Raw genomic sequence first — 18,597 nt, 5'->3', positions numbered from 1 at the left:
CTTTATTTTAAAAAAAAATTTATAGCAATACATGAAAATATTTCTTTATTCTGACATAAAATACTGCAGTAGTGATCTGCTTACGTTGTAATCTCTTTGAAAGGGAAAGCATATTTCACGTATTGGATTTTTCACTAGTGGATCAAAAGTCAATGTTTCACAAAAGGTTCTTTAGACTATGTAAAGGTAATAAAGAAATAGTTCATTTAAGAACCGTATTTAACCTTTGAATGAAAGGTTCTAAACCAAAAATGGTTCTTCTATAGCTTCACTGTGAAGAATATGCGTACCAAAAAATACAATTGGTTAATACATAAATAAAGACAAGTAAATGTTGTAACTATATGTTGCTCTTTGTTAGTTAATGTTCTGATGCAAAAATTCACAAACTTTTTTGTCAAGTTTTTGAGGATCCTTATGCCGCCAGGCTACCTTGAGAAACTCTGATGTAATGTTTGTCAGTTAATGTTGATGAAAGAGACCTTTTTGTTAAATGTTACCTAAGTTATAAAAAAGAGTTTAATAAGGTATTACAAAAAGGTTGACTAATTGCATATTCAAATATATAGGGATCCACTAATTTAATGACATATATTCAATAATATACATCCAATACTTATGGGGATATACTGTATTTATGAACATTTCTGTTTGTCTTCACAATTTATATTTTAGTTCTGTTTATAAGATATGTTTTGCAGTTTTTGCATATAATTCTATCTATTAAAATCTATTAGTAATGAACTATTTCATTTTATTTATTTTCTGTTTTGATCATTGCAGTACCTTTCTAGTCAAAGGTAAATCAATTATATCAAGCTGCCTCTGAAGAAATGGATTATAACTAAAAAAGATTGTAAGGAAAACTAATGGAATGCATTATTGTGGTCTCTTAAAGGGATAGTTCACCCAAAAAATAATTATCTTGCATAATTTCTCCACTCTTATGTCATTTAAAACCTGTATATGACTCCCCTTTGTAGAAACAAAAGTGACAGATGCCAATGTTGTTTAGTTTTGCTCAGTAGGGTGAGTAAATGATGAAAACTTAATTTTTGGTTGAACCATCCCTTTGATGGCAAACTCCTGAAGTAATTTCTCACACAAAGCACAAAACATGCCCAGACTCTGCAATCATCAGGTGTTTGAGGATACGAATAGCATGCCCAAGTGAATTGTGTATAGTTTTGATCGGCTAAATGATGTGAGCTAGTTCAGTATTATTAATGTGAATGTACTGGATCATTCTTGAAATATAATATATATTATTACAATAATATATAATAATACCATACGATTTTGGTATTTTTTTACTTGCATGTGCACAAAAATCAAGAGTAAAGTGCATTTTGAACAGTACACGTCAGATTTAAATCATTTATACAGAATCTTAATTCATGCATTATCGACTTTCAGACTGCCAGTCAAACTGCTTTAAAGTAAACAGATCCATTGTATAAGACAGATGAGTCTCTCTCAAATGCATTTTATGTTACATTATAAAAAAGCCCTTATGTGAAACAAACAATGTGTTAAATGTGAAAAAAAACAATGTAAAAGAGAAAAAAAGTCATTATTAGGCATGAAAGCTCTTTTACATTTAACTCCACCATGATGATTATGATGAGGCATTACATCTACATTAGCACCTTTTACAGAACATTATTACATGGTGTACTATGTCTCAAGTTATTAAACCATAACACATTCCTTCTGTTGATTAAACACTAAATATAAAAAATGATGACAATCAATCAAAGTTATCTAAATTAAATGACCAACTGCAACACAATGCCCTGATGGACGCTTAGTCTTTGACCACTCTAGCCACTCTCCCTTCCTGACTATCTTAAATAAAAGAAATATTAATAATACATTATATAAATATTAGATGTGTGAACTAATTGCTATACATTTTACTCATTATAGACTATACGAAATAATGAGCATTATGTCAATGCCAGTTTGGTTTTATTAAAATATTCCAGGAAGCCATTTTTCATATTTTGGACTGTGTTGAATTTCTTTGAATTGCAATTCAACACATTTTGTGGGAATGTAGCCAATAAGTGAAAAGTCTAAACAAAATGAAGGGCCTGGTGTCTAGCTTCCACTGTCATTTTTATGATTTTTAGATCCCCTTATTCATCCCCTTATTGGTTAGAGAGTCGGACTCGTGACCAGAAGGTTGCCGGTTCGATTCCCAGGGCCAGCGGGTAACGCTTGAGGTGCCCTTGAGCAAAGGCACCTTACCCCCACTTGCTCCCCGGGCGCTGCAGTGATAGCTGCCCACTGCTCCGGGTGTACGTGTGTTCACGACTTGCTGTGCGTGTTCACTACTCTCTGGATGGGTTAAATGCAGAGGTCACATTAAGGGTATGGGTCACCATATCTGACTAATAGGTCACTTTCACTTCAGTCACACCTGGTCTAGACATTGATGTTGAAATTTGATGATGAAATTCAAATAATTACTGTTTCATAAACGAAACACAACACTTACAACCAATAACTGTTTAGACTATCATATTATCCCAGTACAAAAAAAATCTTGAATTAGATATATCAATGTTATACTACAATGGCCAGAGTAAAAGAGAATCACACAAAATGTGTATAAACAACAGACAGGCATTTCATTTAAGTATAATAGAAGGATCCGTTGAAGTATAATAATTAAAAGTCTGATTAATACAGGAGTTCTAAATGCGTAAATGTGGTCTGCTCATCTGGAAACCTCTACACTTGGAACTCAAACATGTGTGCTTGCTTCTTGGCCAGCTTGGCCACCTCATCACGGATGGCTTTGACCAGGGCTGAGGTGGACAGGCTGCTGAGGGGGGCATCAGGTCTGATCCGATCCCCAGACTCTGCCAGACTCTGCTGGGATGCTGCGGTGGATGAAGAGGGCGGATGGTCCGGACCGCCCCGAGCGGACGCAGCCTGACTATGGTGCCACAGGAGAGGGCTGCCCTGAGGATAGTGGGGATGCGGAAAGGCCTCTGCGTAGCCTGGTAAGGGCATCTGAAAGAGAAGACGGCGAACAGTCAACAACAGCTATGCTGAAAACAATCATCTAAAGTGGGCTGGTTTTAAATGTAATGTTGTTGAATCTCGATCTGTACTGAAGAAGACCAAACTCTAGATTTAAAAATGGAACTAATAGACAAATGCAGAACAACAACAACACTCACAATAAGAAGAAATAAAAAAGTTTAGAATCTACGTGAAAACAACCGTGTCACTCCATTTAAACAAAGTTGAATTGGGTGATTGGATCATTTTATTAAACCATGATTTATAAAATCTTAACAACTAGCTGGGTTTCATCACAGATTTGCGCAAACTATGTGATATCTTCTAAATTAAAAAAAGACTGCAAAATGGCGGCATATCCATTAAACGATGTTATTTGACTAAAATGTATTTTTTTCTTCTTTTTTTAAAAAAACATTCTGTCTCCTGCAGTTTTGCGAAATATACCTTTATCGAACTGCCTGAAAGAACACGATGCGAGCGTAAAACCTCTGCATATGTGGGAGTTTTTGTTATGCCGTGTTTCCATTGGACGTATAATCAATTCGCAATTGTTTAGCGCTATTTGAAAGGTAATGGAAATGCAGCTACTGTCAACAATGTCATCTCATGACCAGGGTTGAGCGAAATTCAGAATTAAAAAATGGCTTCCTTTCAATTTATGGTGTGAATTTGAATTGAATTAGAATGAAAAGAAGGAGAATTTACTGACTTGCAATTCCGTGCAAAACTAAATTATGTTCATGCAAAATACTTTTATGACCCTTTGGATTTGTGTTCCTGTGTGGGTTGTTTTTGTATTTGTGGGCAGGAATTAGTTGATGACAGAAGACTGTGATAAGTGACACTCTGCTGATGCTCTAATTTAAAAGAGCAGCACTAACAGAAGAGCTGTTTTGGCGTAAGGAGCTTCAGATACCTCCATGTGCCATTGGATCCCAAATCTGGTTGTCAACTATTGCTCTTATTTGTGACAACACTTTAGATTCTAACACCGTGTCTACACCGGACGCGGCATGGCGCGATGCGACGCGACACATGGTTTGTTCTAATAGGATTGTCACACCGCACCGCGCCACATATTAATTTTGAATTATTAAACGCATACACATACATGTATATACTGTATTTAAGAAAAATATACAATATTCTTTTTTATAAACATTTATTAATAATTTCAATTATTGGTAAATATAAATAAATACATCTAAATATATATACATGTATGTTTATGTTTTTGTGTTAATAGGTACAAAATGAATATGCAAAGTACACAGACATACTGTATATTATGTAAAAAAAACTTTTATTCTGGATGCAATTAATCGCGATTAATCGTTTGACAGCCCTATTTCTGATGCGTTCTATTGTCTCTTGTCACGTCGCATCGTGCTGCGCCGCATCCGGTGTAGACACGGTGTTAGCCATGCTTTGGGAGCCATTTATTTGCAATTTGTTTATATAGTAGGCAGTTGGGGAAGTTCCTTGGCAATTTTGTTTTCTTCTGATGAGGCATTCTCAACTCAATTCTGAATAGAGCACAACCCTGAACTTGTGAAAGAGATAAATAATTCAAAATTAAAAGTGTTCATTTAAAGAAATGTGCTCAACTACCCCAGGAATTTGTTGTGTCCACTCAACGTCAGCGATAAATTCAGTTCAGCAAATGGTTTCTAAATGACACTGGTTAAAAAGACACCGTGTGAAGGCATTTGGATTGAAACAGGCATACACAAACAGGGATAAGTAACAGACTTGCTCCAAAGGCCAGGAAGGCCCCCACATTCACAACATTGTAGAGACACATGGGGTGGACCAATTCAGCCTCTTCTGGTTGCATGAGGTTTATGCCACATTCAATTGCATTGATGGTTCATGCACTGTAACGCTGGTGGCACCTTGGGATGCAACCCAGATTGCAGAATTGAACACCTGACAGAAGATAATATGATGTAAAACAGATTCTTACAGATTCAGCCCACTGAGGAGGCACATCCTCGGGTTCAGGTGGGTAGGACATCCAGGACGGGCTGTGGTAGGAGGAGGGTGGCGTGGAGATGAAATAGCCCGTGTACCCAGGACGAGTGGCTGGAATGGCATACACCGCTGTCATGGGATTTCCTGAGGGACAAATAAAGAATAACAATTACTGGAAATATACAGGTGTATGTAACTTTACCTTACTTTTTTGTCACAGTTTGTATAAACGGGCACTTTCATGGCTGAGGACAAACTACTTTATTTTCCAAGCAGTTAAAATGTGAAGTACAGGCAATGGGTCAAAAACAAATACGACAGGCAATGGGTCAAAAATATTGAACATGTTAGTTTAGTAAACAAAGTTTAGAAAGGTGTAGCATGTATGTTTCTTCAAAAACGCAATGGAGGATATATAATAGGGTTTTAAGATGTTGTCCAGTTGAAAGTAAGGTGTGAAGTGAGATTTTATTGAAACACAAACACCCCTAACCTCACTAGACAAACACACAGACACACTGACCTGAGTGGTTGGGAATAGGCTCAGTAGTGACAGGTGGAAGTGCTGCTCTGCTGTCTGGCATATAGGCGGCGCTGCCGTGCTGATTCGGTGCTGAAGATTCAGAGCAGTGACCCTTTGGACCAAGGTCAGAGGATGACCTGAGGAACATGAGAAGAGCTTCACACATGCACTGATGCGAGTTTTGACACCAGATGGCAGTATTGACTTTTAGAGAAAGAGCATTAAATACTTATTTCTTTCGTTTGTAGTGTTAATATTAGCAACATAAAGCTGGGGACATATTACAACGTTTTAATTGAATATTTAGCAGCCTTTGAATTGTTTACATCAGGGTCATGAACATGATGTGACACTTGCTATTGTTTGTAGGGTCATTCATGGGTTTTCCAAACAATACAGACTGTACTGTATATTGTAAATATGTTTAGCTGCTAGGACAAAATTTTGACACTTTTAAGAACACACTAGCATATACTGTATATGACTTCACAGATATACGTTTAAAGTTATACGGCATCACCAGCATCTAAATGCAAAAGTGAATTTAAAGAATGTCCCACTGAAAAAGATCAAATGCAGAAAGATTTGTGTGAGGATTAGAATTATTTAGTTCTTATACAACAGCAGTCAATGAAAAGTCCCTGCCATAATAGAAAAAACAACCCTGCGTGTTTATGTATTTGTGAGTGCATGTGTTCCGACCGTCTCAGTGAGGGTTCAGGTGGAGGGCATGTTCTCGGAGGGATGGGCGGTGGAGGAGACCCTAAAGCCATGTCAGGAAGCTGAGTAAACCTGAATGCCTACGTGAGAAAATACCACATTAGAGACACATTCAGACGGCTCTTTCCACTTCTAGCAGTTCTTGGCCAGGACCTGTGTCTTGGCAAATTCGTCCCAGTCCATTCTGCTCACAGTTTCCCTGGTCTCGCTCTCATTCATGTACCTTCAGCTATGCCATGAAGAATAACTTTGGCCAGCCCAGAAGATCGGGTAACATGTTCATACTGTACCGCTGCTGTTTTAATCTTTTAACTGTTGCCAGAAGTTCTTCACAGGGCCTAAAATATTGTCTGATGGTGCCTGGGCTATCCTGGCCACAATTTCTGGTTTGGATATCTCAGATATACAGAAAAGTATGGAATAATACGTTCATATTTTACCATATAATAAAAGTTCATACAGACTTAAATATTTGATGGAAAACCAAAATTGCTACAACAAAAAAGTCATCAAAAATCCACTGACAAAGTTTGTAGATACGTACAAAGGTAAGCTAGCACATGTAAACCTAAGCTGCACTTTCAGTAGTGTGTTACTTTGTTAATACAGTATGTCCCAATATTGGCCAATTATATAATAATCCCAACAGTGAACATTATAATACAATTAAAAAAAATGAAACATTCTAAGGCATTTCAGAGCCTTAAATGCAAGCATTTTTTGTCATTGGAATAAACTCAAATCAATCACACACATTAGACCAGAAGTGTCTATTGATAAAGCAAGCATATTCAATTTTGATTTGACCTTAAAACTGCTGAAATATTGTTTATAATAATTCCGGTGTAAACTGAGAATTTTAAGCGCACCTGTTTGGCCAGGCTGTACTGGTAAGGGTCTGGTCTATAGGCTGGCACCCACTGCAGACCTCCCTGTCCTCGACACGTTGTGCCTGGTGTGCTGGTTACCACCTCGGAGTATGGAATGACTGGACCCAGGCCATAAGAGCCCAGCGGCGGATGCTGATGGTGTCTGCTGGAGGCCGTACGGCTATCTGAAGCCAGACTAAAGGCCTCTTCCAGAAGAAGGTGCATCTGCTGACGGACCTCATCTATAGAGGGCTGAGAGCTCAGCGTGGATGTTTCAGATTGACCTTTCATCTGTCGACCACAACCGTAATAATGACCGCTTGCCACATGGTCCACGTCAGTTTCAGCAATAATCTCTGGCTCAGTCTGCAACACACAAACAAACATACATTGCAATGTTTTCACTTCAGAGAAATCAACCTACAAATAACTTATTTTCATACATAATAGGGAGCAGAGTGGACACAAGTTTAAAATGAGATAAAGGTGAATAGGCTAAACAGGAACTCAAAAACAATCAATAGATTATTCATGATGTAACTAACACCATCAGTTTTAGAGGATAACCTGAACAAACCAGTAATAATTCCAGTGATTACTTCATCTGCTCTATGATATCAGGGTATTATCAACATGAAGTGAAATGATGATATTCAGGCTCATAACTGTACATTATTAAAAAAAAACAAATGCAATGATGACTTCTTTAAATTAAAGTGAACAATAAGGGGCAGTTTTCAGGACAGGGATTAGATTAAGGACACACTGTAAAAAGGCAAATTATAGATTACAGAAAAAGAGCAAACTATTAATTGTTATGTATGCTCTGAGACTTGAAGGGTTGAGGATCTAAATGCAGCTTTATTGATACAAACAGGCAACAAGTCCAGGGCAGGCAGCAAACAATCCCAGACGAGGTCGCAGGCAAAGGTCAAGGCAGGCAGCCAAGGTTTACAAAAGCAAAGAACAATCCAAGGTAGTGATGTTAGCTGTGACACCAAAGCTCCGATGCTTGTGTCAAAAAAATGAAGCGATTTTCAGTGAAGCTTAGTATCGATGCTTGATTCGTTTGATCAAAATCACGTGACCAATGACGTCCGAAGCTTCGTTTCGAACACACCCATGTGACTGCTTCTTACTTGATTCAAAGGTTTTAAAAAATCGCCCTCATGGGTTGATACAGCAACAGATTTACTATAATCGTTTGAAAGTGTATGTGTATTTTTGTGTGCATGCACCTGCATTTATTTACTTCCTCTATTCATGAGTTTGACTTGATTACAAACAGGAAAAATGTCCACATCCACAATACAAAATGTTATGTTTATCGTTTTGAGGAGTAGGGCCCATTTAAAACAGATTGTTGTCATGTACTTAATATGCTGATTTATTAATTTACTAATCTACCCATGCATTCATTCGTTCGTTTATTACAGCGTTGGTCCATTGTGAAACATTTTGCGACACAGCGCTTTCCCACACTTTCACCAGCAGAGATCATAGTCGAGTTCAAAAAGCTTCGAGTAATGAACCTTTTTCGATAATTTTGTTGAAAGCTTCAGTGGTTCAGAAAGCTTCACTTCGCCATCACTAATCCAAGGTCAAAACACGGTAATCCAACAAGGGTCGAATGCTCAGAAATGCAGATGTAACACATACAAGACTTCGTAACGACTGAATATGCCAACAGGGTATAATACACAGAGTGAAACAGGTTAACAAGACACAGGTGATTGTGATCAACATAATGAGTCCAACAATGGATTATGGGAAGTGTAGTGTGAAATGGCAGCCCGGGAGATGAGGATAGTGCCAGCCTGTGGAGCATAAGGGCACTGCGGCTGGTGACTGTGACATTAATCATGTAAAGAAAAAAATACAAATATATGAATAAATGTATTCATTTGGCAGATACATTATTCGACGGCTACAGTGTTTTCACTGAAAAAATGTAAACAAACAAAAAAACTGTAATATACCAACAGAGGTAAAAAATGATGTTTAAGAAACCACATTTAAAAAATACAAGAAGTCTGTTAAATAAAACAGTAAAATTACAGTTTAATTACAGTTTTTAATGTGTTCCTATTTCTTTACCATTATGTCATAGAATGTACTAATGGTGCTTGCACAGTATAATAAAATGGTTATAGCTTAATAAAAATCCCCCTGTCCCTGTATAACTTATGCTAGCAGTCATTTTTAACAATCCTCTGCAGATAAAATGTTGTAAAAAATCTCAAGACTGAGGAAATAATAAGCTGCAAGAAAGCAAATGTGATCCTGAGACAGCACTGCTATTCTGAGACACTTTATGAATCAGTTGTTTATTCTACATTCTCTCTTGACCCACATTACCTTTTAATTTTTTACCTCATAACATGTCCTCTGAGTTTTAATTGGACCGAGTGAAATCAGAAAGTCCTAGTAAAATAAAGTGATACAATGGGCTCACTGGTTAGCTAGGTTATTATGCAACTCTAATTACTTAAATTACTCATTTTTATTTAAACGCACACACAGATACTCATAAAACACACACAACCATAACACAACTGAACATCAGCGCCATACAGTCTGTTAAACATCCGTCCCTGTTGGATGGATTAACAGTGTGGGAGTTGCGTTTATTCATCAGATGATTGTGGTCTGCAGCAAGTGAAGAGAGAGAGAGAGAGAGAGAGAGAGAGAGAGAGAGAGAGAGAGAGAGAGAGAGAGAGAGAGAGAGAGAGAGAGAGAGNGAGAGAGAGAGAGAGAGAGAGAGAGAGAGAGAGAGAGAGAGAGAGAGAGAGAGTAATTATAGACTGCAGCAATCCACCAACTTGATGTAACTTATTTTATCTCTCGTTTCACACACTCCAGTGTTTTTGTCTATACTGTCTAGTACTAACATTGTGTCAAAAATCTGTAACCGCAGAATTTGAGTTCACATCTTTCCTTATCTCTTTCATTCTTTTGTGGCATGTGAGAGTTGAGGCGCTCTGGCCCATCATATAAATCACCCCCTTTACAGCACAGACCATCAAGAACGAGAATCTGCAGTAATCTAGCCAATGGCAATGTGTTTATACCATAATCAATGGAACTGTAGCATTTGTCACTATGAGCCCACACTAAGCACAGGGTTACAGATGAACAGACCATAGCATAACGCGTAGTGTGAGGACAAAAACAAATACAATATTGTTTATACCAAATGCAAGAGGGCAAATATGTTTTACTGTAAGCGTAAACAGCTAAGCGTTGTTTCAAATAAGAGAGTCAGCGTCTTTACAATTGCTGAGACGTGCATTCAGTAAGTGTACTTCAGTAAATTTCACTTAATAAGATCTGAGATCAAAATGTACACTGTAGGTGCCACTAATTCTGTCCTGGCAATTTCATGTTTTTCAAGCTTACGCATTTGGTAGAATCCTGTACATCTGTAATCCAAACCATAAGAGTGTGCTTTTGTTTCCATAGAGACACACCTTCATAACCATGCAGCTTGTATTCAAAAAATCTTTTCAGTGCATTAATTTGCTAGAAAAAAACTGCTGACTTCAGATTTGTTGTGATGCAGGTACATGAAGCATCACAGCCAGGTCCTGAAAGGGCTTGTAGAAGCAATTAATACCATGTGGATGACATATAACTTGATGCCCCCAGGAATTACCAACATACTGAGACCAATGGCATTCATCCAGAAAGAGAGAAAAGAAAAGCATTCATCCAGAAGGAAGAGATAAAGCCAACAATTCTGCTTCCTGAACAAGAGAATTGGCTGCTGAATATGGCCTGGAGTAGGAAAATGCTGAAGGATGTCAATTAACAATTTATCCTTCCACCAGAGTTTATTAACACCAACCTCAGGCCAGTCTTGGTGCTCGGGATGCTTTGGTCCTCATTTCTTTAAACTGTCTACGTTGTCAAACTCACAGCATTGGGAGATTCGGTGGATAAGCACCCATGAGATGCTATGCCAGGTAGAACTGGCATCAGACGCCCAACATTGAGACTGGAAAAATAAACTCTCTGATTAAAAACTTTGTACCACTCTGACAATCAGGGCTCAAGAGCTCATCAGCTTGACATAGGGCATTACTTCCATCTTGTCATGTATTTTCAGCTGGTTATTTCTACAATTGTGTATTGAGTACTTATGCCTGATTCTGACTAAACAATTTGTTGTCTGTTACAATAGCCTAGTGTCATTATATGCAATTTGTTGTGAACAAGAAAAAAATCAGTCTGCATTGCTTTCTGACAAGTAAGCTTATATCCTTTTACATGTTAGTCTTTCTATCAAGACATTGTAAAGCATCGCAGGCAAAGTCGATTGTTGTATACTTTGGAAAACTGTATGGGACAAAACGATCAAGTCTTTCATCTGTTTCCATTGCTGTTTATAAATCTCCATGACACTCTATGACAAACAGACTGTGCAACAATCAAGCTGAATTTGAAGAGTCTGAACGAAGCATAAATACAAAAATATTGTTAAATCAGTTTGCTATCTTGTGCACATGTACCCAAACACTTTTAAGCTGTCAATTATCAAATCTCTTATAAAATGAGAGCTTGATCTGGGAGAATTTGTGAATTACAGGTCATTTTACATTTACATTCAGCAGACACTTTAAAGTGACTTACATTGCATTATACTATACATTTGTTTCAGACTATGTGCAATCCCCTGGGATCGAACCCATGACCTAGGAGTTGTTAACGCTATGCTCTAACCACTGAGCCACAGGAAAGCACAGAATATAATCCAGTATGGAGTACCACAAGGATCAGTTTTTAGACCCCTGTATTTCTCCTTGTATACGGTATGTAAGCGATAAATATAACTCATTAAAATATAATTATGTGCATATAAAATTTAATTGTAATGATTGCAATCTGGCATTTAAAAAGTAACATTTCCCATGCATTCTTCCATCTTATTTAGAATATTCATGATGCCAAGAATATATCTTTGTAATACTGTATTGCTATCTGGGTGCCCGACAGGGTTATTGAATAATCTTTTTTTATGCAAAAAGCTATCAAAAGCTAGTGCTTACCAGAGTAAAGAAATATGGTCATATAAGCCCATTCATATTGTCAGTGCATTGGTTTTGTTTACATTTTAGAATTTTGCTAATTACTTACAGTATAAAGAATCAGTATTTAAGTAAGCTGTTGTCAGACTCTAGTCCATTGTGGTTGCAAATATCTAGACAGTTGAAAATACACAGAACATTAAAGTCCTGAAAGGACTGTAGATCTTTTTGCCCCTAACGTCTAAGACAGCCTTCTAAAATAACTTTAAATATTATGTGAATTATTTTATGTTAATTAAAGGAGTAGCTCACCAAAATAATGGTCCCCACTGACTTTCCATAGTAGGAATAAAAATGACTATGGTCAAGTCAATGGGGACCATTTTTGGGTGAACTACTCCTTTAACTAACACTATCATTGTTTTCTTGACAGTATCTTATCCAAGAGTATCAATTCATATCACAAAAACATGTCAATATACTATAGGTTCAGTGTTTTAGATGCTAAATTAAAATGCCATAGCTGTTAATCAAATAAGTTCAAGTGAGCTTTATTGTCATTCTACTGTGTAGAGACATACAAAGGCACAAAAATTCATGCCTCACACAACCAGTGTTACACATTTAAAGATGAGGTAACATGCAGTTTCTGCCAATCTCATATTAATCTTGAGTACCTATTGAGTAGTATTCCATACTTCGTATCTTTGAAGAGTATTTAGTTTGATCAAATTTATGAAAGAGATACAGTTGTACAATTATTTCCGGAAAAAGACGAGCGCCTGGAGGCGTGAAGGGGGGTGGGCGGAACTACAGCACGAGCACACAATACATCATCGCATTATCCCTGTATAACTGTTGATTCACTATAAATTTGTGTTGTTTACATTATGCACGTACGCGCCGACTGCCAACAAAACATATGACTTACTGTAGTTTGACTTACCACATGCGGTTCATGTCCGGCATCTTTTAGCGATGGGACCGCGCCATCTATCAGTTTCAAACGATCTCCAAATCCAGCGTTATATCCACCGTTTATATACCATTCATCACCCAAATGCAGTGAGCAAACAAAACACAGCTAAACTTCCGTCAGCCGAGTGAAGCGGCATTGAGCTTTCTCAAGCTGGCTGGTTGACGCGTGGGCGTGTTTTTTTTCTCACGCCCACCGTGTGTGTACACTTTCTTAAAGGTATTTAATGCCCGAAGTAGGGAATTCTTCTGTTGATGTTAATAAATGTGAGGCAAATTGTTTTGTTAAACAACACTTACATCATAACCAGTGTTGCGAATCCCCTTTCTGGGTCTTTCTCTCATGACCAGAAGATCCATCTCTGTTCCTCCAGGACTGGGACTGTTTAGAGACTGTCTGCTTCGATGTGAGGGCTGCTTCACCTGTGACACTCTGAAACCATGATGATCATACACACATTTTGTACTGGGAACAGAAAAATCAGCAGATGCATTGCAACACAAACGTAATAAAATCGTTTAGAACTATTAGAACTATTTGTAGTGAAATAAGATGTGTTTTCATTGAGATATTTTATAGGAAAACATAGATCTGTTGCATTTAGAGCTAGATTCAGTTATTTCAGTTATACATTTGAATGCTTTTATCTATTGAGTTACAGAAGTTCTATTACTGAGGAACATGAATACTACTCATCTGTGTAAGGTTAGAAAATCATTTATTAGGCATGAAAAGACAAGTCGCAGTGTAGGCAACTTCATCTGATGTCATCATGCAGAGTCACGTGTCAGAGCAATGAGCGGGTCAGACAGCAATCACACATCAGCGGAAGTTAGCACTTTCACACCAAAAATACCAACAAAATAACACACAGAACTATACAGGTCACTCATGATGTAACAGTTTGAATAAATGTCATCAGCAGTTTTAAAGGTGGACATTGGTATTGGGACATCCTCTTCTAACAGGTTTGACTACTTTAATCATTTCCATATTCATTTTCCATCTTATAATGATATTCTAGAGAATTTTGTGCTTCTAATTTTATAGCAACTGTTTGGGCAGTGACCTTTTCTATTCCAACATACTGCACCCGAAAATGAAAATTCTGTCATGAATTACTCAAGTAGTTCCAAACCTGTATACATTTATTTTGTTCTATTAAACACAAAGAAAGATATTTAGAAGAATGTTAGCAACTGAGATTTCTGGGTTAGTCAAAAATGGTAGTCAAAGGTGCCCCAGAACGGTTTGTTTTCCTCATTTCTTCAAAATATACAATATTTTTTCTACTATGTTAGTCAATGGTGCAGTTGGTGGTGCAACATTCATCCAAATATATTTGTTTGTGTACAAACAAACATAGAAATGTATACAGGTTTGGAACAACTTGAGGATGAGTAATTCATGACAGAATTTTCATTTTTGGGTGCACTGTTAAAAAAAAGTGTAATTTTACAGGTAATGGTCTGTATTATTTTACAGAATTTTTCCTTTTTTCCATTAAAAAGTTAATGCCTGTTATTTTACAGATTTTTGCTGTACTAAAAAGTACTACCTATTAAATTATGGTTAATTTCCTGTAATTTTAAATTACAGAAATATTATGTTTTTTTAAAAGCAATTTATAGTATTTTTACAATTCCCAAAATGCAATGAAGTAAAAATTTACGGATTTTCTCTGTAAAAAAAATATGTAAAATTGCAACTGCTTTGTAATTAAATGCAGTTGAATATCATTATATATTTAGGGTATTTTAGAGGTCAACTGGTAATTCTACAGACACAAATGTAATTTATTTTGACATTTATTTTTGTTCTCACCTAAACAACATACAACTTTGCATTTTGACAACTTAAATATAGTAAACTGTAGTAAAACTGCTAGATCCTATTACGTTTTTGAAACTTTGCCTAACATATTAAATATTAAAATAAAGTATTTACGTGTGCAACGGTTATCGATTCACTATAGCTAATACAACATACAGTATTTTAACAATTTGTAATAATTTCTGTAATATATTACAGTACGGCAGTATTTGTAATTTAAACAACAATATTGTAATTAATCTGCAATCAAATTTATAACTCTCCTTTTGGGCATATATATTTTAGTTGTGTAAGACTTCCATCATCCAATCAGAGGCTGCAAATTTAAATTTGGCGCACTTGCGTCCTAACGGCTGTGAGTGGCGGTACTAGTGCGAGCAGCAGAGCCAGAGCGGGAGTTTTCAAACTCCAGTGGATTCCTATGGTAGCCAGGCAGGCACCGCGGGAAACATCTCTGAGAACAGCAGTGAGCAGTAGCGTGCGAGTGACAGTGAAGAAATTTCTTCCGCTCCGATGGAAATATATGACATGTAGGCTACATTTAAAGCGCCAATACTTTTGAAACTGTGAGGAAAACAACGCGCCTTTAGCGCCTGCTTCACTATACTCGTCTCACCATGTCAGTCAGAGCAACCGACCGCCGGATGAGGTAAGCGTTTTATAACACATTTAAACGATTATTTTATTATTTCATGTAATGTGCTGCACTTTTTGTCTTGAAGCTAATTGTTAGAACTCTTCTGATAAACCTGGAGGCCTAACGTTACTGTAATGTTAGCTAAGGAGTAACGTTAACGTTAGTATATATAATGCAGTAATTTGTGTTCTCACGATAAAAGTTTTTTTTTCAGAGACGTTTTTATGAACGTTTTTGGTTATAGAAATGTGTTTCCGATCCAAATAGATGATTATTACACCTGTAGGTAAAGTTACACTGCAAAAAATGACATTCTTGCTAAGTGACAACAAATCTCACCCCATTGGCAGATTTTTTTGCCTGTTTTTACCATAAACGTACTTAATTCTTATATAATTTTACATAAAACAAGACTAAGGCCCGGTTTCAAAGACAAGGCTTAGCCTTAGCCAGGATTATGTCTTAGTTAAATTAGGTTATTTTAATTAATTATTAATAATTAATAATTTAATTATTAAATTTTAAGTTGCTTTTATTAAAATGCAACAGAAAAAACATTACTGATGTGCATCTTAAAACAAAACAATGGCACTGATATATTTAAAAAAAATTAAGTTAAGACAGCTCAAAATTCATTTTAGTCTGGGACTACTCTTAAACCTTGTCTGTGAAACCGAGCCTAAATACCCTAGGTCACTTTTCTTGTCAAGTAATTGTATATCGATTTAAGAAGTTTTAGATATTTTTAATAAAAACAAGACAAAACTGCTGCTTAGTAAGAATGGCACTTTTTGCAGTGTAGGTAAAAATGATCTAATGTTTTCCCTATACATTTTGTTTTAATTTCATAGCAATACTCTAACGTTATATCTTAATTTTCTTGTTGATTTTTTGTATGTCTATCTGTGGAACTTGTGCTTTGTACGTGTGAATGTAATACAAATTTATTTTTAATATTTTATTTTCAGGTTCTGGGGATCTAATGCTTGTGATAATCTACCGCAGGTGACCATAACAATCCATGTATGGAAAAGATTGGACTGTTTATAATCTAAAATCTACATTGTACGTGTGAACGTAATACAATTTATTTTAAATATTTTATTTTCAGGTACTGTGAACTGCTTTTGCTAATCTACCGCAGGTGACCATGACAATCCAGGTATGGAAACAATTGGACTGTTTATAATCTAAAATCTACCTTGTACGTGTGAATGTAATACAAATTTATTTTTAATATTTTATTTTCAGGTTCTGGGGATCTAATGCTTGTGATAATCTACAGCAGATGACCATGACAATCCAGGTATGTAAACTATTGGACTGTTTATAATCTAAAATCTACCTTGTACGTGTGAACGTAATACAATTTATTTTAAATATTTTATTTTCAGGTTCTGTGAACTACTGCTTGTGATAATCTACAGCAGATGACCATGACAATCCAGGTATGGAAAAAACTGGACTGTTTATAATCTAAAATCTACTTTGTATGTGTGAACCTAATACAATGTATTTAAATATTTTCAGGTTCTGTGGATCGACTGCTTGTGCTAATCTACCGCAGGTGACCATAACAATCCAGGTATGGAAAAGATTGGACTGTTTATAATCTAAAATCTACATTGCCAAAGACAGACAAGTAATTTGATTCCATAGGATTGCTTTGACAGTGGCAATAAATTAAATTTGATCTACACGGTATCATTTTCCTATAATATTCATTATTAATAATTTGTGTTGTCCTTGTGGGTCCACTGTGACTGTGCAAGATGTGTTACTGCAAAAGTAACTCTTGGGAGGTTTTGCTATAAGAAAGTCAACTGAATATAGTGTATAATGTACATAGAGATTTGCAGTCAGTCTAAGTATTTTGCTGCGACCGTTGGTATCTGAAAAATACGTTTACCTGATGCCATCTAAAATGTATGTTTTTCTTTCTTCAGCAGATAACTTCAGGATTTATAGAAGGCATATAATGACAGTGAGCGGGACCAAAACTCTTGACAATCTAAGTCACCTATAGGTAGCATAAGTAATCTATATGACTCAAGTTGCTCAAATAATGTCTAAATGTGTAACAAATAACTTGCATGTACAGAGCTATGTTCTGAATCTGATATACTCCGCTTGTATTCCCACTGTCAGATGAACATTTTAAAAAATAAATATTTTTGCATTTCCCCAGAATGTCTTTTTCTGTTACATTGAAGGTACAAAATAAAGTTCTGTTTTTTAATATTGCGTATTTATTTTACATGTAAAGAATTTAACAGGAAATTATTGTAGGCCTGTGACCTGATAGATTCAAATAACTGCTAATTAATTTTAATTAACAGTATTGTAGGTTTTAAATGTAGCTACTTTTGGTGTATTTTAATAATATATATCTTTATTATAACTGGTAAATGTACAGACATTAGGTTTTTATTAGTAGTTTCTTAGTTATTATACATTTAAAATGTTTTTTAGAAGTAAATTCCTTTGTAGATTGACAGAGAATCTTAATAAAATTACTTAAAAATTCCTAAATTTACAGAGATTACCCTGAAAAGAAGTTGCTTTTTAATGTATTTTGATATAATTTATCTGTTTTTACACAGTTTAATGAGCAATTATCAACAGTGCTATACTGTAATTTAACCAATTTTGACCATAAAATTGGCTCTGTATTTTTACAGTTCATTTCATGTAATTTTGTGAAACAGTTCTTTTCCGTAATTTTACGGAAAATGTCTGGAGACTCTGCTGCCAGACTTTTTACCGTTTTTTTACAGATTTTTTTTAACAGTGTGGACTATCCCTTTACTCAACTCAACTTTATTTATATAGCGCTTTTTACAATTTTCATTGTTACAAAGCAGCTGTACATGAGACATATTTACAATAAGCAAAACAATTAAAGTTATACCTGTAAAAGACAGACATACCCACATACAAAACACTCCACACACAATATGCACACGTACTAGCACACACGGACGCGCAGACACACGGAT

General features: G+C 36.0%; 1 protein-coding gene and 1 long non-coding RNA gene across 7 annotated transcripts in view; one reads left to right on the top strand and one right to left on the bottom strand.

Moving 5' to 3' along the window:
- Window positions 1-1,297: 1,297 nt before the first annotated feature.
- Window positions 1,298-18,597, bottom strand: part of kiaa1549lb (KIAA1549-like b) — a 46,563-nt gene continuing 29,263 nt past the window's right edge. For both annotated transcript variants that reach the window (XM_057347584.1, XM_057347585.1), the window contains 6 exons: window positions 13,428-13,560; window positions 7,126-7,491; window positions 6,239-6,336; window positions 5,537-5,673; window positions 5,006-5,157; window positions 1,298-3,024 (listed from right to left, as the gene is read on the bottom strand). In XM_057347584.1, the coding sequence (XP_057203567.1) occupies window positions 2,740-3,024; window positions 5,006-5,157; window positions 5,537-5,673; window positions 6,239-6,336; window positions 7,126-7,491; window positions 13,428-13,560 (1,171 nt within the window). In that variant the 3' untranslated portion in view covers window positions 1,298-2,739. The remainder of the gene's footprint in view (window positions 3,025-5,005; window positions 5,158-5,536; window positions 5,674-6,238; window positions 6,337-7,125; window positions 7,492-13,427; window positions 13,561-18,597) is intronic.
- On the top strand, window positions 14,815-17,796 carry LOC130562520 (uncharacterized). Of its 5 annotated transcripts, XR_008963981.1 has the most exons (7): window positions 14,815-15,610; window positions 16,567-16,603; window positions 16,743-16,760; window positions 16,850-16,904; window positions 16,993-17,046; window positions 17,129-17,183; window positions 17,545-17,796. It is a non-coding gene; the product is annotated as an uncharacterized LOC130562520 (long non-coding RNA). The 5 variants fall into 5 exon arrangements; XR_008963980.1 differs by lacking the exon at window positions 14,815-15,610 and having other exon boundaries at window positions 16,194-16,603; XR_008963983.1 differs by lacking the exon at window positions 14,815-15,610 and having other exon boundaries at window positions 16,194-16,621; window positions 16,710-16,760.

The sequence above is a fragment of the Triplophysa rosa genome, linkage group LG12 (genome assembly GCF_024868665.1).
Source record: "Triplophysa rosa linkage group LG12, Trosa_1v2, whole genome shotgun sequence".
Lineage (NCBI taxonomy): Eukaryota > Metazoa > Chordata > Actinopteri > Cypriniformes > Nemacheilidae > Triplophysa > Triplophysa rosa.
Note: the sequence above shows the minus strand (reverse complement) of the source record. Positions and strands in the feature narration are given on the sequence as shown.